The sequence below is a fragment of the Labrus mixtus genome, chromosome 12 (assembly GCF_963584025.1).
Source record: "Labrus mixtus chromosome 12, fLabMix1.1, whole genome shotgun sequence".
Taxonomy (NCBI): Eukaryota; Metazoa; Chordata; class Actinopteri; order Labriformes; family Labridae; genus Labrus; species Labrus mixtus.
In genome coordinates, this window is record NC_083623.1 from 5420022 (window position 1) to 5441192 (window position 21171).

Genomic DNA, 21171 nt, shown 5'->3' on the forward strand with positions numbered 1-21171 from the left:
CATACAGGTGTTTCTATTTGACTCAGAAGCCAAATATTTGAATGAATATTTTTAGTTGTGTTTCTGACTCATGGCTGTACGTGATGTCTCAAATGTTCTCAGTGGTGTTTGTTATTTATTTACTTGTTTTGCACTCTGATTGAACTGTCGATAATGTTTGTTGTGTGTGTGAACAGACCAGGAGGCCAGTGAGTTTCCCTGCTAGGGATTAATAAAGTTTTCTAATCTAATCAACAGGTACACTGAACTGCGCTGTGTTCAGTATCTCAGATCATGAAACTGAAAAACAAGAATGAGGTGTGTATGTGTGCGGTGAAGGCTGGTTTCTTGTGGTTGTTGTTGTATTAGGATCCATATGCTACACTGCACTCCTATGAAGGGGCATTTCCCATATTACAGTTGGAGAAAGATTAACTGTGAGTCCATCATTATGTAAGTTGTTATCTGGTTTGTTTACAGCCGCTTTCAAAGAGGTGTTTCCAGTCCACACATAGTATGGGGTCTGTTTACAAGCTCATATCTGAGGAGTGAAAACTTGTAGGAGCCTTTAAATGATATATATTCTAAAAAGTAAAAAGGTTTAAATTATTCAAAACTCAATTTGGACCATTAGAGGGTTCCAAGTCCTGGACTATCAGCTGGAAAACTAAAACGCTAAACGTCTGGCTTGACTCTCATTAGTAAATACTTTATGATTTAAAACGCCAGAAATTTAAATATGGTGCTTTTTAAATGAGTGTGTGCGTGTGTTTGTGTGAAAGGCCTCACATGTTGTGCAGCTCCTGGGATGATGTGTCAGCAGTGGCTCCAGGCACCGGGGTTGAAATTCTCTCGGACAAGGAACTGGTCTAGAAATAAAGAATAAAAGCGCAACTAAAACGAGTCCAAAAGTTTAAATCCCACTGTTTGCATTCAAAGGGAAAGTGTCAACGTTCACTTCTGCAGCCATAACATCAGCTAATGTCTGAAAAGAAAAGTCACTTTGGTTATCTTTGCACACTGAAAAACTGTGGCCCTGATGGCCTAGCGGTTCAGGTCGCACCCCAAGTATGGAGGCTAGTTCTCGAAAGCAGGTGGCCCGGGTTTGAGTACGACCTGTGGCTCCTTTCCCGCATGTCATTCCCCACTCTCTCTCTCTCTCCTGATTTCCTACTCTGTCCACTGTCCTATCTGAATGAAGGCATAAAAAAGCCCAAAATAACAACTGTTCTCCATTCATGTTGGCAAAGATGTGATTCTATAAAGTGGCTTTTTTGTGTACAGAACAACTAGATAACGTTCTCTTAGGGTTGATATCGGACCATCTTAAAGTGAAGAAAAATAAAGAAACCTCTTGTGTTTGGATGTCATAATGATTTAACTTGCTGTTTCTTTTAAGTGGTTGCTTTCAGTATTCTGTAAATAGTAAATGGATTCACACACTGATGGCAGAGGCTGCTGAGTAAATCAGATCACTTCATCACTTCATCAGAAGTATCTAATACTATTCATACACAATCACCCGCCGCCGGCAAACAGCGGGAGCAATTTGAGGTTAAGTGTCAACCCCGAGGACACATCATATGTTGCCTCAGGAGCTTGGGATCAAACCACTGACCTTCCGGTTGAGAGACGACCGACTCTACCAACTGAACCACAGCCGCCCTGTAAATTGCTACATGAATCTTTTATGTTTAGTCTTAAATATCTATATTTGATCTTTGCTGTGAAGATTTCCTTGAAAAAAAACTCCATAATTAGAAATGTGCAGTCCCAAAGAATACAGAGTTTGTTGTACCAAAGGGTTCAAAAAAAGATACGGAATAAAATAGAGAGACAACATCGTACACAAAAACAACCATAAAACATGTTACAAGGAAACAAAAGTTTCTACCTCTTATTAAGTTGACAAGTGAAAACATTGTTACACCGTTATCTTTCCAGTAATTTAAAACCTTTAATCCCGGGGGTACTGGGGACCAATCCGTGTCCGTTTATAGTGGCTGGAGGGACGTCAACAAATACAGCTTAAAATTATGTAACAATACAACTTAGAGAGAGATGAAGATTAGGACTTGAATTTGAGTCAGCATAGAGTACAGAATGTACAGACTGATCTTTAATATTTAACACACTCCAGGTAAAGTCAGCAGGAAGTGAGAGAGGAAACGTTGCACGCTGAAGCCACGCTGTCTCCACAAGTTAATCTTTCACAGCAACATCTAGATAACATGAAGGCATAAAGGTGAATTGTTGTATGATTGTATTTACAGAAATCTGCTGCTGAGACATGAAAAGTTAAGAGCGGCGTCACTACTCGTCTTTTTTTACACTTCCTCTCCGGCTGCACTGAAGCAGGACTGGATGGTTGTTTTTGGTTTTGGTTGCATATTCCACTGAGTGTCTGTTTTTATTTTCAGTTTTGTTTATCAGTTTATGTTTTCAGTTTAGACAGTCATACTACAGCGGTCTGTTTAAGTGCTTTGTGATGATTAAATGAGTACTCACATTCACACATTCAAGTATATGATTTGACTTCAACAAAACGAAAGGCGAAACTTGTGAATGTCTTAATAAGAAAGTTTGATCAGTGTTGTCTTGAGAAGTGAAGTGTAGGGTACCTCTTTCCACGCAGCAGCTACAGCCCTGTGGAGGCCGTAGGGTCGGAGGACCTGCAAACCCTCGCAGGTGTTGTATATCTGCCTGCAGACAAAGATAAAGGCTCCACATAATGCATGGGACATGTCGGAATCACTTAGCGAGGACAGCTCCTTATCCAGCAGCTTCAGGGTGAACTGAACAATGACATGAGCAGCACAGGTTCGGCTGTGGAGAAGTGGAGACAGACACAAAGGAAGAACATTCAAAACTGACTTCCTGACTTCAATCTGTGGAAGTCTGTGATTGAAGTCCCTAGCACACTTTTCGCTATTTCTCAAAAGGAGTTGAATGAGAGAAGAAATGGCAGAAAAAAGGCGAAAAGTCCTCTTAACTTAAAGGTCACATATTCTCCTCCTTTTCAACCAGTTTAAATAAGTCTCAGAGCTCCTCAAAACATGTGTGTGAAGTTTCTTGTTCTAAATCCACTCTGATCCTGCATTTGATCATGTCTATAAACCTCTCTATTTCAGCCTTGCTCAGAACAGGCTGTTTCTGTGTCTGTACCTTTAAATGTGTAAATGAGATGTCTGACCACGCCCCCTCTCTGGAAGGACTTGGTGGCTTTCTCGCTCCATGCCCTATTGTTTACGGTGAGAAGGCAGACTCAGAGTGCAGAACAAACACCTAGCTGTGGGAGTGACACCCACCTGGGGAGGGATTACTGCCCTTTGTGATGTCATGAAGGGAAAATCTCCAAACGCCTTGATTGAGCACACATTTTCTGAAAAGTGGAGCAGGCAAAAGATGGGAGAGGATGGACTTTACTATAATTTGGGGGTTTGTAGACAGACTAGAGACACATGTTAGTGTTATAAAGTCCAGTAAAGTGTATTTTGAATAATATGCAACCTTTAAGATTGGTATAAACTTAGTTGAAAGTATTTTTACTATTTCAAAACACCAGACTTTGGTTTGAAGTTGGACACACTGACCCTGCTTACTCCTCAGGTTCAGCCAGTTTGAACAAGTTGGGTTCAGAGTGACCTCAGAGTCTTTAATTAAGCTTACTTTTCAGAGTTTTTGCTGTGATGAAACTTAAGAAGCACAAGATTGTATCGCTGTGGTTGACAAACCAGTCACATCCTCAGGTCTAATCTAGTCTCTGTGCAGAACCAGGAGGATTTGTTATGCACACTAAACTCTGTAGCTTTTTTAAACTCTGTAACTTTCCTGCTTAGTCAGAAAAATGTAATTTATTCATTGCAATTAGAGATACTAAATGAGGCTGTGTATTTAATCATAATCATCATGCAGTCATGCTGTCTCACCTCTCACCGTCGACTAGGTTTGTCTCGTATAAGAAGAGAGCCAATCCTGTGTCGGTGTTTGCGATGCGAGCCAGAACATCAGCGATGAGCGTCAGAGATGCTGCAGGAGATTTTAATTTGGCCTGAAAAACCCAAAGAGAATAAATTTACCAGAGTGATTGAGAACAAAAGCTGAATCCCAGGAGGAATGGTGAGATAATGAAACATGAAATTATATTTATAACATCAACAAAGAACTGACAAAAAAGCAAACAGTTTTGAAAGTGCCACTGTAATGTCTCTGTAACACACATATTATAATCAGATATTTAAGTCAAGGTTGAAAACTTGGTCTTGTGGTAATATTTAGGTTAGGAAAAGGTTGTAGCTAAAGACATTGCATGTATAGTTATACCTATGAGATGAGGCTAAGATATGTATTAGGCTCATAGTTGAGCTACATGTAGGGAATAAGTCAAGTAAAAGAACAGAACGAGAGGTTAAAAAAAGGCCATGTTGTTATGATTTTAGCTGCCACTTCTAAGATTTTGCTGCAAAGTTAGAACTCTTCAAACATGAGCACTTTAACGCCAAATGTTAGAAAATTATTTAGCACCTTCCCATGTGATGATATTTTATGATTTGAAGTTGCACATGATTTTCCTGTCCCTCCATTATTTACGATTTTTGTGGCATGAGGGTTCCACTGCAATTAGAAAGACATTCACTCAGTAACCCTCAGTATGGGGATTCTGCAAGTTAGAGTCAGTTTGTGTGTGTGTGTGTGTGTGTGTGTGTGTGTGTGTGTGTGTGTGTTTGTGTGCGTGTGCGTGTGTGCGTGTGACCTGCTGTCCATTGAGCAGAGCTATAACTGGATTCAGCAGCGTCTCTATGACAGGGCTCTGGTAGAGACACTCCGCAGCGCACTCCGTCCTCTCACACAGCATCCACAGCACCTCCATGGCCAGACAGCTGGGTGACAGAAAGTCTGAACACACACAAATAACCAATTATATCCTGAATAAATCAAGTGCTTCATGTTTGAACTATTCCTACGTACAAGTGCATCTCATTATATTTAAAACATTTTTTCTTCATATTGCCAAATACATCTGACTCATCCTGGAGTGAATGTGCGTAACCATGAACTGACATTTATTCTTCTCATCCCTAATAAGCACAGGCTTAGGCCCATGCTCAAAAATGACATACCCAAAATGAAGGTAGTAAATCTCTGTGACTACAGGGTCTCTATGGACAATCTTGATGGCAAAATAAGGGGATACATGTGTGAGATTTCATCAGCTTTTAAGATGGAACATGGGATTTTGTTTCTGCTTAAAACAGCATTACACTTTAAGAATGTTTTTCCCCCTTTGAAATATTTCAGATGCCTAGGAAGACTTATTAAAAACCAAAGCTCAATTTCCAAAGCCTGGTTAATACTTCTGCATTGAATCTGTGCTGTAGTGCTCACTCTTGTGCGTTGGTGTTGCCGCAGAGCTCTGCAGTATTCCGTCTAAAAAAAACTCTTGTTGGCAGTGCGATTTCTATGCTTGTTTTTACGCTAGTTTCCAGTTCTGCCACATTCTCTTATTGTCTGGGTAAACTATGGGGACTGAAACAGAGCGTATTATGTTGGAGTTGAAGCTGACGAACAGCGTTTTCAAAGCTTGATCCAAAGGCAACTGGACTTTGAATTTGCCATGACCTCGATTACTGAGAACCTACACAACCATCGCTAAACAGCGTTCTATCGTTTTTTTCCTTCTGCAGAATTTTGAAAATGGCTGTGAGGCAGGAAATGTTTTAAATGCTGGAAATATGATCCTGCCCAGCAGTCCAATCACAGGGCTTGTTCAGCATCATTTTGAAGTGTGGTTACATCTTTGAGGCTACCTTCTGAATGTAGGCGTCTGTGAAGGTACAGGAGCTACGTATGCTATGGAGTAGATTCGACGCAGAAATATAAATCAGGCTTAAACATGAACTTGTGGCAGGATTTATGCAAATAAAGCGAAGCTGAGCAAAGTTTCTGAGATTTTAGTTGAAACATGTTCAGGAGATATTTCCAAAATGGCCATTCTGACACATTAGGACTCATTTCAGCAAATGTCTCTTATACCAAACGTATTTAAAGTTGTTCCAAAAGTGACGCGAGTTTTGATCCGGTAACACTTCCAGCGTTTGTAGAAAATGTGAACTAGACATGTCGTCTGATGTTGCATTCTGATGCATCGTGATGATATCCAGAAAACACTCTCAGAAGTGATTCAGGTGTGTGTCACCAGACTGCATGTAAAATATTATACAAGATATAAATGAATGACTTGCTAAACCTGCAGTAGCCTCTGATAAAGTCAAGGTGGGGAGCAGTATTGATCACTCACAAGAATGTTGTCTCGTAATGTAGTTGTGAGAATGATGCAATAAGGGAAGGTCTTCCAGGTGAACCGGTACAAGGTTAAGAGATAAAAAAAATGATGACTGTGTTCCCTCTAAGACAACACAGTCATCATAGAAACCACAAGGAAGCCAAAACTCTGACGTTTATTTCCGTGTGTGAGTGTGCAGGGACTCACCTGTGTGTGAGGTGTCACTGTGCATAGGTTCAGGGTGTTGGTACATGATGTTTATGAGGAGTACAACCAGATCTGTCAGGCTGACTGGATCTGAAACAGGATGTGATAAAATATGAAATCACTGTCTGAATGGGGACAGTAAAACCAAAAGGTACAGCTCAGAAGGAAATAGAAAATGCTGGATATTTTCATCATCTCAAAAGGTCATCTTGATGCATATTTTCATGTGCGGGATGAGTTTAAAAATTGGCTGTTATCAAAGTTTTTTGTCAAAAAAACATTCAAAAGTATCTAATACAATTTAAGAACTTATTATTATTTATTATTGTTTATTTTATATTATTAACAATGTTGTTAATTGTGTTCAAGATTCTCAAAAGGAAAAATCTGTCTCTTTCTTACATTTTATTTCACAATAAACTGAATGAGTTTTGAAGTTTTTGTTAGACAAAACAAGGATACTTCTTTTGATCTCTGGATTTGTGTCAAGCATTTTTCACAATTTCTGGAAGTCTTCCACATTACTCACTTCACGGATGAGTAAATAAATGATAGTTAAAAAAACGATGCAAGTTGCAATGGATATCAATAAACCCATACTTATTCATTTGATGCGTGTATGTGGCATGCAGATGATGAACAGCATGTTGCTACGGAAAGATGATTAATTGCATTTGGAAAGTCTTAAGGCAGAAAAAGAAACCACTGAAAATAAAAAGGAGGCAGAACTGCTGTCCACTGTTCTGGATCAGGAGACTAAAACATGGCTGTGACGTCACAGAAAAACATGTTAAACTGGATAAATAAACAAGTGACTTAATCCTTGTCTGGGTACCTGGACAGTTTATATGGATCTTTTCACAAATTCACTCTTGGAAATTTCTAGAGAATTTGTCAAAGGACTGCCCCTGAGTTCCTCCTGATCTGGTTTTTCACATTTGCACCTCACAGTGGGAGACTATCCCGGTCTGGCACGAAGGGGGGGGGAGGTGGGGGGGTCTCTGAGGCAAGACGTGACATAAAAAGAACACACGTGGAAGTGGATGACCAAGCAACAGATTCAGCATGCTCAAACATGCATAAAACTGCAATAAAAACTTAGGCAATGACACACACTACTTCTACCTATGGGTGCGCCGCTAATCTTGGTGCCTCCACCCAAAGAGTGGGTATCATAATCGGTATGACCCCAATTATCTCATTACCTCTTCCCTTACTTGGAAAAAGAATGATTATATAAAACATGGTTTAAAGTTTGGACAGACAATGAGTCAGTTTCAATAGTTTACCAATGTATCAGCAGTTACATAACTTTTAGCACTGATTTGGATAGGGAGGGGAAAAAAATCAATACAATACAAGACGGAGTGGCAGCATGTTTTAGACAATCAGACACATTCCTATATGAGATTATCTGTTGTAAAGATGAGGTAGATTGTTTGGTTGTAAATTTCTCACAAGGGGAGACAAAGGTGTCCATATGGTAATACACTTTCATCATTAAAGTATCTGTTTAGCCCTTTATCTCCGAGTCCCTCATGTAAAACATCAGTGACTTTCTCTGAGTCCTGCAGGCTGCAGCTACATGCAATGAACAACAAACAGTATTCAACTCTTTGCAAAGTTAAAGAGTGGTTTCAGATTATGAAGATTGTGCTGCATGGCTTTAACTAAAGAAAACGTGTAATTTAAACTTCTAATCGAATATTATTTGATCAAAATAAAATCAAAAATAAAATCTAAATTGTTATCTGGACAAGTGAAATATTCAGTTGTTTAGACTCTTTATATTATCACTGGGTGTCTGACCCATAGAGTGTATAAAAACATGATTTGATTTTAATTTTTAATTTGAACATGTAACATAAGACAAACATGAACTTAATTGGTCAAACAAAAACAATTATAATTGCAATGTGTTTTTGTGTTTTCTACATCCCGCAGCTTTTACAACTTTCATTTCTCCACTGTAAATATGTCAAATTGCCATTTCTCTGTTAAAAAAGTGGACATAGCCTGACTGGCTCTGTCCAAATTTTAAAATATAAATTCACCACCAAATGTACAAAACAATTCCTAACGCTTGAAGGTTATGTGTTGCATTATTTCTTAGCCTTGACCAGATGGCAAGCAGCAGAGACTCTAGATAAAGTTTCTTCACTCAGGCAAGAAATGTTCCACCAAGTAACGTCCAATCGATGAATAATTGTCGCAGTTAGAGTTAAGATTTTGCACAGATCATACAAACAGAAATAGACACGATGTGTTTGTTGAGCTTTAGAGTTAATGGAAATAGAATTTAGCTACCTCTAAACGGAAACACACTAAATGTTTGGCAGGCCTTTGTGCCAAGCTACACTCACAAGCTGCTCAATATAAACTTCTATATAGACATATATGAGCATAACTTTGGTCTCCCATCCATCACTCTGATAGACATAGATTTAGCAGGAAAGTGTGACTATAATTTGAGAACACTGAAAATGTGCACTGCTTTTAGATATGGTAAAATTAAAGTTTTTTGTACCTTTGTGCGTCTTGACTTTGATGGGAAACAGCTTTCTGCCGTGAGTGTAGATGAGTAGTTTCCCCAGGACACACAGCGAGTGGACAAAGAAGGAATATTCCAGCTCTTTTCCTGAGTAAACACTCCTCTGGACTGAGCCTGAAACACAAACAGACAAAAACAATGATAGTCTTCAACTATCTAGAGTCATACTGTAATAACATCTCCAGTTTCTATAAAGTTAAAATAATGAGAATATTCAAAGAAGATCCTGAAGAAGTGGAAAAGCCGAAAATAAAAGGGTTGCAAATTTGAAGAGGCTGCATTGTTGTTTGCATGAACAATAAAGCCATGATGAATGCTCTTGTAATGCAGCTTTGGTTTAATAACATTTCATTAAAAAAATGGTCTTTGGCAGCCCTTGCAGCACCTCAGGGTGCAGAGAAAACCCCCAGAAGAGGCAGAGCTCAGATAAAGTCTTCCTCTTCTTCTTGAGGAGTGTATCAGCCAGAGGAGAGTTGGTGTATCAGCACTCATCCAAGACAAGGTCAAAATGTTCTGTGAGCAGGAGCCAGCTGGCTTTCAGGAGATAACACACTCACTCTAGATTCACTTACAGCCGGCATCCCGCTCCATTCAATTCCATTTATTGAATATTCACAAGGATATGAGCAACTGGATGTGCAGCATTGTGCCATCAATCTGCATGACTCCCAAGCTGCTTTGCTAAATACCCAACACAAACCATTTCTGAAGGCACAGAAGAGGGATTAATAGGCCTACATTTCAAGATGCACATCATAGACTGTATAAGAACATGGACGTAGTCTCAGTGATGTCACCCATGAGTTTCTGAAGCGTAGTTTTGAAGCCAAAGGATGGCGGCTCATTAGTATGTATTTTCTTCGTTTAAATCTTTATAGATGTAACAGTATGTGTAAGACTCTCATAGCAGCAGATCCAATTTCGGGTAGGAGCCAAGTACGATCTTGAAAGGAATTTTTTTTGCTGAGACTGAAATGTGTATTTTACAAGTAAGAATATAAGCAACATGAAAAGTTTGTCAGCCATTTGGCCGAATATATTCGAAGATAATCCACAGTCTGTCTCATGAATTCATCATTTAACAATTACAGAAGAAACACCCCCGCCTAACACGGTTTCTATATTTGAAAATCTGTCTTAAACTAACTTTAAGTAAACCTAGAAACAGGAAAAAAGGTGGAGCCGAGGTGGGCATAAGGCCCGCCCTTTCCTCAGATCAGCCACGCCCCTTATTATACATAACTCTTATCCTTCATGAAATCAAAACAGATGAGTTATTTAAAAAATTCACCCCACATACATTACGTGTTGATAAAGAACTGAGCTAAACGTGTTTTGTATCAGACAGTAAACATGGTTATTTCTGCTGTAAAAAAAAACTGGCATTTTAGAAAGGGTGAGTATGGGACTGGAATTTCGAGGAACTGCACATTTCTGCACTTCCGCATGGGTTCATGTTTCAACACTGGAGGCTGACGCTTGATGCACATGCAAAACGTGTAACCGAATGGCCTCGAAAATTGGAGTCCAACAGTCATAACAAAAGTCTTGTGTTTTGGTTGCAAGGATTTAGAGTAAATGTAATGACATATAGCGGTATGTTGTTTAAGTAGTGCAGTAAGTTTAACATATTTGAGGCATGTTTCACAGGTACTTTCTTAATACCACTACAAAGTCAAGCATGAGTGGAGCAGGGCAGCACTTTCCCCTGAGCAGGCAGACTCAGTCTCTGGAGTTTGTGCAAAAAAGTGCGATTTCCATTCTTCTTCTTTTGCAGTAATTACAATGACACCTCATGCTCTTCTTTGCCAAATGTGCTCTTACTTTTAAAGAGCTTTTAAAGCATGTTATTGATTCCAAATGTTTTTTTTTAAATACTTTGTTGGGGTTGAATGTCCCCTGTAATCACCTTTGGCTGTCTGAAATCCCCAAACAGTTTTAGGAGATATGAGAGGCGTAAACAATATCCACCTTCCAAACTTCCTTTTTCTCACTGTAGATCATTTTTTTCTGTTTGCTTTATCTTTAGTTACTGTTCTTTCTTTTCCATTTCTTCTTACAAGGGCTTTCTCTGCATTCGTCTGCGACATAAGGACTAATGGTTGCTGGTACAACTTTTGCACATAAAAGAAAACTAAATAAATGATGGCTGCAGTCGAGGTATAAAAATGCATTTAACCCCCACAGGCCTTAAATGAAGCATCCATTTCTCTTTGGGATTTTAACTGTAGCTCTGAGTTGGTTTCCAAGGATGTATTAAATCAGCGTTACGGCTAATGTGCCGACATTTACCACATAGAGTGAAACTCAGAATGAGGACGGGGATGCAGAAAAGCCTCTAGGGGACATCATGGCCTTATGACTGTTTGTTTTACTTACTCGTGTTGTGCTGCTCTGCTGACGTCTCATTTGTGAAACGCTCACAGGACTCATTATAATGGATGCACTGCTGAAGGGCTGCAACAATCTGAAATTAAAAAAAACATGTTAAAATAATGCAGCTGCAAATACCTGACTGGCTGAATGAGAAGACAACTCGTGTGCTGGGTTTTGGAAGCTGCCTTGAAGAGACATAAATCGACCTAAGGACGAGTCATTTAGAAAGCTAATGGCAGCCTCCTCTTATCGAACGTCTAAATCAACAGTTTTAACTACCAGAACTGTTCTTTGAATTTAGATCCGAGCACTTAATGGAATATTTATGCACGTCAATGCAAGAGTCGTTTATAAAGGCATCGTTTTGGAAGAGTTATTGACGTTTGCTTCAGATAAAGTTCCTCTGTAATCCTCCCTATAGTCAGAGTAAGAGCTTCAGGATTAAATAATCAATTCTAAAATGTCAAATTGACACTCAGCTCTTACCTCTCATTGTCTCAGAGACTTCAATAGACATTAAAGGATTGAACAGAAGGCCTCAGTTAAACAAAATCAAGTTTCTGCTTTTATTCTGACTACAGAAAACCTCCATGTTCTTTCCCAGGCCGAGTGATGAACGCAGAGAAATACCAGAAAGACTGACTACATGTGCACATTTGTAGTTTTAATGATCTGCAAACAAAACTGACTTTTGTCTTTAGTGACAGTGCAAGACTTTTTCTTCCTCACTGGGTTGTTGTTGTTGTTGTTTTTTTGGTGCCAGACTCTTCAGGAGTACACAGGAGTAAGTAGGAGATATTGATTGCCGAGTGAATCACTCACCAGGGACTTGTATTTTCTCTCCAGGAGTCTGAGAACTACAGTCCTGCTGTAGTGTCCATGCTGAGAGAGGAAGAGAAAGAACAGTGTGTATGAGCCAAACCATTGAGAAAGAGATGAAAACACAGAAAGACACATTTTAATTTAAAGACACACCATCCACTTTTTAAACCATGTGGCTTTAACATCCAGTAAAGCCAGCAGATGAACGGGCTCCAGGGTTTTCTCTGATCCAGGTGAGGCAGCGCCATGTTCATGAGGGAAGGACAGCAGGGAGAAGGTGCTCTCTATTACCTCCTCCATGTATCTAAAGCCGGGCAGAAAGAAGATCAGGACTATTGTTCTGAATATAAATCAAAAAGAAAGTACAGAACATCTGGACTGAACAAAACCATGATGGGAAAACCATGAAACTCAACGACAGCTTACTGCATATCTTTAAGGTAAACCGGTTTAAGTCTCACACTTTGTCATGATTCCATCAGTGGCATCTAAGGTAATTAGATTTGGATGTTTGGTGAAACAAGAACAGAGTCCTGCTAAATCGGACTCAAACCTGGATTATCTACGGGGGCGATTGGGCTGGTGCCAGGGTGGCCTCAGACATCAAGGGGCCTCCTCAATCCCACTAACTGAGGCCTGGCCATGCATTTGCTTCTCCTTTGCTTTTATTGTTTTTTGTATGAAAACCAAAAAATTAATGTGGGGTTCCTTAATTAGCGACTAAAATAAATCAAAATATTACGATTGGTTTGCTGTGTCTGTAGCACGATGAGGAGGATCAGTCCGGTTAGGTGGATTATTTTGATAACTGCACAGTCAGCACGGTTTTGCAAGTTTGCCAACATGAAATTAATAGACGACAATATCTTCCTGATTGCAAACAAACATGGAGAAATGAAAGGGACAGGGACAGCAGAGACATTTTATTTGACTAGTGTACCTCCAGGGTAAGGCTTTGTTCCACGTCTGTGACACATCTAACAACTTCAGATCCTGAAGATGTAGTGAAAGGTCGTACTGTTGCTGGAATAATTTCAACATGGCTTCACACAGATCATTCTCACTTCAAATCTCTAAAATGTTGCAGAGAGCTGCGAGTGTCTATGGTAAAAAAAATAGACAAGTCTCTATCTGTCTAGATGATTCCTGAGCTGTGCTGCTCATGCAGATTGTGCGGCTGCTCTATCCTGTTAACATGCCAACCAAAATGAAAAGCATGAGTTTCTGCGTCTGACACACACACTGCTCAAATGAAGACTGATGGGTGACTTTAACAAACATGGTTGAAGCCTGCTTTTTTTTAAAATCCAGAGCTGCTGTAACAACATATTCTTTCACAACTCACTTCTCCGGGTGGCGGATCCAAAACGTGGTCACCTCCTTTTGAAAGTCATTCATCAATCGAATCTGAGGGCAAGGCAGACAACAGTGGGAAAGAAATCACTTTAATATGTTGATACACTGAAATAACTGAACAATTAAAGATGTGATACCTGTTTCAGCAGACGACTGATCTCAGGTCTGTTGATGTCGATGACAGCTGAGCCGGATGGGAAGCTCAGTTTGTGTGAGAGAAAACTTGATTCCACACTTTTAGCTGCAAATCAAAAGCGAAATTTTGACTCATGACTATTAAACAATATAGTCCCAATAAAACTGTCCTCATTAAGGTCTTGAGATATTTATTTAGTAATAACCCTTCACTGTAATGAGGAGAGAGTAAAAATAAAACCATAACTCTGCATGGATACATTATTTAAGCAGTGAGTGGAGAAATGTTTTCCCTTCGTTTGGGATTTTTCAAAAAGAGGAGCTGTCTCTTTAAAATGTATCCTCCATGAAATAAAAATGTACTTCTACTTTGTTGGGTTCAAACAGGACAGGGATGCCCACACAGTCAGTTCTCTCAGAGCGGCCTACCCAGGCTGGTGTAGATCTCTCGTGTCACGTTCAGCGGAGAGGAGGAGAAGCTTTTAGCGAAGAACTGCAGAACATGATCCTGATGAATTAGAGGAGGAGAGATACGAGTTATCAGAATATACGCACATATATGCAGAAGCCATCAGTGATATGTAAACGTTAAATAAAAAATACAAGATGAGTTCAAACAGGATTATCACATAAAAGAGTTGTGGCCTTTTGAGGAGAGAGTGGCTTCCAATCATCTTTCAATCATTCATCAGTGTTATCGTGTTTTTTCCTTTTAATTACACAGGCCGGACGGGATTCCACCAAGTGTTTTGTGTTCCTCATAATCGATTACAAAGTCTGAAATTACCCATGAAGATGACAAGATGGACTATTGATTCACTCGTAAATGAATGAAATGTGAATCTGTAGGAGACTGATTGCTGCACTCCTGATGAGGTAGAGGTGGTAGCTCAGGACTCACGCTGAGGTCGGGGTCACTCAGAGCGTCACAGAGGTTCCTGCGCAGGCTGCTCCAGCTCTCGCAGCTCAGCACATCGGATGGAGGAGCGCAGCAGAGGGCCTGAAGAGCCTCCCAACGCACCTACACACAGAGTTACAACACGTCACCTCGCCAACACCACATGGTCAATCGTACTAACATGCAGGGCAGTGAGTGCCAAACTTCAGCAAAGCCATGTGTACTCCTCATCCACCAGCTGTTTATTCAATATCAGCCTTTTTCCAGTTTTCCAGTGATTTCAGATGTGAGGAACACTTCTAGGGCCTAATGAATTGATTCTTGTTGTTTCTTAAGATAAGATAAGATAATCCTTTATTTATCCCACAACGGGGAAATTTACATTTGCAGCAAAGAGCAAAGATTGCAAACAAAAAGTGAACACAGTACAGTTTAAATAAAAAAAGAAAAATTAAGAATGTACAAAAAAATAGATACTAAAAAATAGATTTAAAATTGAAGTAAAAGAAAATGTATTTCCCTGGACCCCAAAGTGACTTCCTCAAATTGCTTCTTTTGTCAGACAAAAAGTCTACACCGAAAGACTCTTCATTCAAATCTGACAAAAGAAAGCAGAAAATGTTTATATGAAACGATTTCCTGCAGAGTATCTTTGTTTGTTTTTATGTCAACACCTGTAGATTTATCTTCAGGATCCAGGCACTGGCTTTGAAGCAACTAATGTACTGCACATATCAGCATATGACTTTCCAGTTTACTGAGAGAAAAAAACTATGCAGCAGCAGCAGTGTTCACCATCATCATAACGTTTGAGTGTAAAAGTGTAAAGGTGAGTCTTTCTACCTCTCTGGGTCTGCTGGAGTCAAGTTTCTCAGCCAACACTTGCAGCTGCTCTTGTCTGATGAAGGGATAACTCTGGGGAGGAAAATGGAGATTCAAATTATGAAAATATATACTGGCAGTCTAATGGTTAGTGTGACCACCCCAGAGGAGGCTATTGTCCTCCGTAAGTGGGTGGCCCGGGGTTTGAATCCGACCTGTGGCTCATTTGTTGATGCCACTCTCTCTCTACCCGCTTTCTGACTCTATCAACGGCATAAAAAATAAAGGCATAAAAAGCCCAAACATAAACCTTTAAAATACTGTATATATATTGTTTATGATACTTAAACCAATATTTAAATAGTCATAGTCTGACAGCACCATGCTACTGGTGGATCCTACATTTAGTAGTACCTTCTAGGGGGTATTTAAGAGATACCATCCTTGAATGAGTCATCAACAACCACATAAAAAGATTTTAAAAGCATTACACTTTAACCCTTTATTTCTTTGACAGTGTGTGTGTGTGTGTGTTGTGTCTCTGACCTGGTTGAAGGAGGAGTCGCTGTCAGAGCAGTTGTCGGTGTACTGGCTGTTGGACTGACCGTGCTGCTTCTCTCGGTGCATCTCCTCCTTCCTCATCTGGTCCTCCTCAAATTTGTTGATTAAAGACTCCACCGCCGTGATCATGGAGTTTTTCAAAGTCTCCGTCATCTGCTGGTACCTGTCACGAGAAGCACAAAGGCCATTAGACATGTTTGAGTGTTTCTAAAGCGTTTAGCTAAACCCTTTCCAGAGACATTGTTGATTTTCTTTCTTTACTGATTTGACTGTATAAATTATATGATTCAGCAAAACTCTAATTCACCTGTTCAACAAAAACTAAATATAAGAATCCATTAAATATGCATTGTAATTTCAACTGGGGCAGTTTTCAAATTCAGAATAACAGGATAGAATTACCTTTAAATGCTCACCAGATTTACCACCCTCCACCCCCAAAAAACTGCATCTGTTGTCCCGGAAACAGCAAAAGTTGTTGGAAAGATAAAAGATATGACCACGCTGCTTATTATAGAATAAAAAGGTAGTGTGTGTAAAGCTTTCTAAACTTAGGGTTAGAAATACTGCACATTATTAGACCTAGAAATCTGACTTCAAAGGTGTCTAATTGTATGTATTTTATGTATTTTCTAAGAGGTATGGTCACATTTCTGACATATTTGAAAAGCGAATGAGTAGGTAAAGAAGAATTCAACCAAACTTATCCATTGAAACTCGTCTCTCGCTCTATCCCCTCATGCGCTCTCTTTTTGTATGAGGCATTTTTTTATTTAAATACCAGTGTTTTGGTGTTGAATTGTGAACTTTATCCTTGAATATTATTTGTATTTGTTACATTTTGTGTCAGTGTGAAGGCCCAACAAAATTTTGTCTTTAAAGGTGTCTGAATCATCCAATAAGAGATGGGCCGTGTTGAGGCCAGACATGAAACCCCTGTTGTTGTCCTTATCCTGAATATAAAAAGGAACGCCAAATATGGACGCTTACTTACAACATGATTTATACAGAGGGACAGGTCTTGTGTTATTTTAACTGAGCTACACTCACTCAGCCGAGTCTCTGGTCCTCCGGGTGATGGCATGGATCAGCGTATCATGACCTGAGCCTATTGCAGGTTGTCCATCTCCTTTGGTCAAGCTCTTAGTCTCTTCTTCTATCACAGTCCCCAGAGAGCGCTCCATGTAGTGACGGAGGTACTTCACAAACTCATAACTGGAAAGAGAAGAGAGACAGAAATGATTACTCCGATTGTAGTATATGTCTGTACATGTTTCATACAAACAACATGACAATCACAAGGACATAAGTTAAAAGTAAAAAGTACAGGGCATACTGCTACACTGATTGAGTGTCATGCTCTTACTTATGGAAGTTCTTGTCGGTCTCCTCCAGGTGAAGCAGGATGTCTTCAGCACATTCGGTTGACGGAGCGTTGGAGATCCTGTCGTTGATGCTTCTCAGAAGCTGCTTGAGCAGGGATTGTAACTCCACCTCATCTTCAGCTGACAACTGAGACATCTCTGCAGTGGGTCCTTAAGGTGGGAAGTAAAAGAGTGAGCGGTATTCAAGGCTTAAAATGTGCAAATGTGTGGTGGTGGTGAGGGGCCAGTTCCCTGTGATGCTATCGGGGTCTTTGGTCATAGAGAAAGATGTCTATTTCACCTTTTTTTGTTTTTCCTTACAGCTGTAAAATAATGAACTACTTTGCAAGTCGATACACTGAATTGAGAAACTTGTATAGAAAACATCTGGATCAATAAGGAGGAACTGTGAAATGATAATAGCTGACATATTAATGAAATGATTCCACACTAACAGGATCAAAAAGGAAGTTTTCCTTTGGAGTAAACTGCTTCAGCACAATCACGTTACTGAATCTGATGTTGAAGCGAGAGAGATCTTTGGTCGCTCTTGAAGCCGACAGATTTAAAAACATCCCAGAGGAACACAGAATGTGCGAATGATGTCATTTAGGAGAAGTCGAGTATAAATCTAATTTCTTACGATGAGTTAAGAACACCTTTGATAAATGAAATGCACTCTCTAAATCCTGTTTGTTTTGGAGCACTGACGATGACAGGAAGGAACAATTGTTTAACTCGTTAATGTTTATAAGTTGGGCACTTTTTGAAGAAACGAATCCTGAGAAACATCAGGATGGTTTGTTGTGTTGAGCATCATTATTGATCTACTTTTGGTTTCTAATTCATGGTATTAGTAATGGTGTCTTGTAAGCCTGTTTTCAGCTGAGCGTATTGTTTTAGCATGACACAAATATCAAATCAAATCAATCAGTCTACCTCAGGTATAAGTAAGAGAGCTTCAGTGCATAAACAAAGCACAGCAAGTATAGAAAAGAGAGTTTACTCAGCCCAATCTATCAGTATTATCAATGAAACAAACATCAGCTTCTATATACATAATAATTATCAACAGGTGTGTTAATTGGCAGCCCCTCTGATACAATAAAACTCACAGTGTAAGGTTTTTAAGACACAGTGGCTAAAACAAGAGAGTCGTAAGTCTGTGAGCGTTGACTATTTCCTCTCATAATCCTAATTTTTTAATGTTTGTTCCTGGTCACTACACATAGCTCTGTTTACATCTGATCACTACTACACATAGTTCTGTTTACATCTGATCACTACTGCACATAGTTCTGTTTACATCTGGTCACTACTACACATAGTTCTGTTTACATCTGGTCACTACTGCACATAGTTCTGTTTACATCTGGTCACTACTACACATAGTTCTGTTTACATCTGGTCACTACTACACATAGTTCTGTTTACATCTGGTCACTACTACACATAGCTCTGTTTACATCTGGTCACTACTACACATAGTTCTGTTTACATCTGATCACTACTGCACATAGTTCTGTTTACATCTGGTCACTACTGCACATAGTTCTGTTTACATCTGGTCACTACTACACATAGTTCTGTTTACATCTGGTCACTACTACACATAGTTCTGTTTACATCTGGTCACTACTGCACATAGTTCTGTTTACATCTGGTCACTACTACACATAGTTCTGTTTACATCTGGTCACTACTACACATAGTTCTGTTTACATCTGGTCACTACTACACATAGCTCTGTTTACATCTGGTCACTACTACACATAGTTCTGTTTACATCTGATCACTACTGCACATAGTTCTGTTTACATCTGGTCACTACTGCACATAGTTCTGTTTACATCTGGTCACTACTACACATAGTTCTGTTTACATCTGGTCACTACTACACATAGCTCTGTTTACATCTGGTCACTACTACACATAGTTCTGTTTACATCTGGTCACTACTACACATAGTTCTGTTTACATCTGATCACTACTACACATAGTTCTGTTTACATCTGGTCACTACTACACATAGCTCTGTTTACATCTGGTCACTACTACACATAGTTCTGTTTACATCTGATCACTACTGCACATAGTTCTGTTTACATCTGGTCACTACTGCACATAGTTCTGTTTACATCTGGTCACTACTGCACATAGTTCTGTTTACATCTGGTCACTACTACACATAGTTCTGTTTACATCTGGTCACTACTGCACATAGTTCTGTTTACATCTAGTCACTACTACACATAGTTCTGTTTACATCTGTTTACATCTGGTCACTACTACACATAGTTCTGTTTACATCTGGTCACTACTACACATAGTTCTGTTTACATCTAGTCACTACTACACATAGTTCTGTTTACATCTGTTTACATCTGGTCACTACTACACATAGTTCTGTTTACATCTAGTCACTACTACACATAGTTCTGTTTACATCTAGTCACTACTACACATAGTTCTGTTTACATCTGTTTACATCTGGTCACTACTACACATAGTTCTGTTTACATCTGGTCACTACTACACATAGTTCTGTTTACATCTGTTTACATCTGGTCACTACTACACATAGTTCTGTTTACATCTGGTCACTACTACACATAGTTCTGTTTACATCTGATCACTACTGCACATAGTTCTGTTTACATTTGTTAGTCCGATCACTGTCCACTCATATCTACTCTTTTCATATTTTGTATTTTTAAGTTAAGTTTAAGCTTTAAGTTGTATTTAAATTGACACTTTATATTTAGGTTAAAATGTTTCGTACTTGCACTGTTGTTCATTTACTGCTCTGTGTGCCTTTGAATACAGTTTTTTGAATTTGAATTTAATTGAATTAAAAGCCAGGGACAGGGGTTGCAAATTAGCAACAACTAGAAACCTGTAAGCATGACATCCACTTTGTACTTAACATATGAAGCAATGTCCACTGCTTATAACGAATTCAATAAAAAATACATGACTCTCCACTGGTGAAAATAAAGTGCTTTACAAGTAATTTCACAATGTAAACAAACGTGTCAACACAACAAATAAGACTTTTATCAGCTGCAATTGATGGGTCCCTGCTGTACACCATAAACTGAATATTTATTATGTAAACTTTTACCTGGAAGACAAAACCCGTGACTACATCTCAGGTGAGCTTCAGGATGTCTAAATGCATCATTGTAGCACAACTAGCTAACTGTCCAATTTCACTTCAAAAACTAGGTTGAGTAAAATAAACACAACAAAAAACCTAAACAACTGGACACAAAACATCGTCTGCAAAACATTTTAAAGCAGTCACCTTGTTTGTGTACTCAGGTGTAGGTAGGTAGTCGCAAAAGCTGTTGTGTTTTTTATTCAGGCTGCATTTTGACAGCACAAGCAAAGCGCTGTTTCGTATCTATGGAAACATCCTCTTCGCCTTGACCGCGGTGCATTATGGGAACGATAGAATCTAAACGATGCCTTCTGGAGCGTCGGGAATATTGACATCTAAACCATTTTCAAGGGTTTACATTACCGCTGGCGCATGAAATACAATAAACAAAAAAATAAAACAAACAGAATAAGAAACCCTACATACACAGAATAACCTCTGTGAAGTCGTCTGCATATTTCATGTATATGTTATCATTATATATGTATTATTCGACTTTATTTTTGAAAGCTTAGTCTTGGATTAATTTATTAAGATAAAAAGATAAAAGTGGAAGGACTGGATATGTTATTTAACTTCATCCTACATCCTTTTCGAACATGGACTGGTTAAGGAAAAATAATCGAGCCACTACAGAAAGTATGCTTTGATTGC

At 39.2% G+C, this 21171-nt stretch overlaps 1 protein-coding gene across 1 annotated transcript in view; it reads right to left on the reverse strand.

Annotated features, from left to right (window-relative positions):
* tbc1d32 (TBC1 domain family, member 32) overlaps positions 1-20780 on the reverse strand; it is an 82880-nt gene extending 62100 nt beyond the window's left edge. The window contains exons 1-18 of the mRNA XM_061051619.1: positions 20662-20780; positions 17357-17525; positions 17041-17205; positions 15976-16153; positions 15451-15522; positions 14611-14730; positions 14139-14217; positions 13712-13815; positions 13564-13625; positions 12372-12522; positions 12219-12278; positions 11400-11487; positions 8997-9134; positions 6470-6559; positions 4733-4875; positions 3909-4030; positions 2601-2805; positions 769-848 (exon numbers count right to left, since the gene is read on the reverse strand). Of these exons, the coding sequence (XP_060907602.1) occupies positions 769-848; positions 2601-2805; positions 3909-4030; positions 4733-4875; positions 6470-6559; positions 8997-9134; positions 11400-11487; positions 12219-12278; positions 12372-12522; positions 13564-13625; positions 13712-13815; positions 14139-14217; positions 14611-14730; positions 15451-15522; positions 15976-16153; positions 17041-17205; positions 17357-17511 (2012 nt within the window). The 5' untranslated portion in view covers positions 17512-17525; positions 20662-20780. The remainder of the gene's footprint in view (positions 1-768; positions 849-2600; positions 2806-3908; positions 4031-4732; positions 4876-6469; positions 6560-8996; positions 9135-11399; positions 11488-12218; positions 12279-12371; positions 12523-13563; positions 13626-13711; positions 13816-14138; positions 14218-14610; positions 14731-15450; positions 15523-15975; positions 16154-17040; positions 17206-17356; positions 17526-20661) is intronic.
* Between the last annotated feature and the right edge of the window lie 391 nt (positions 20781-21171).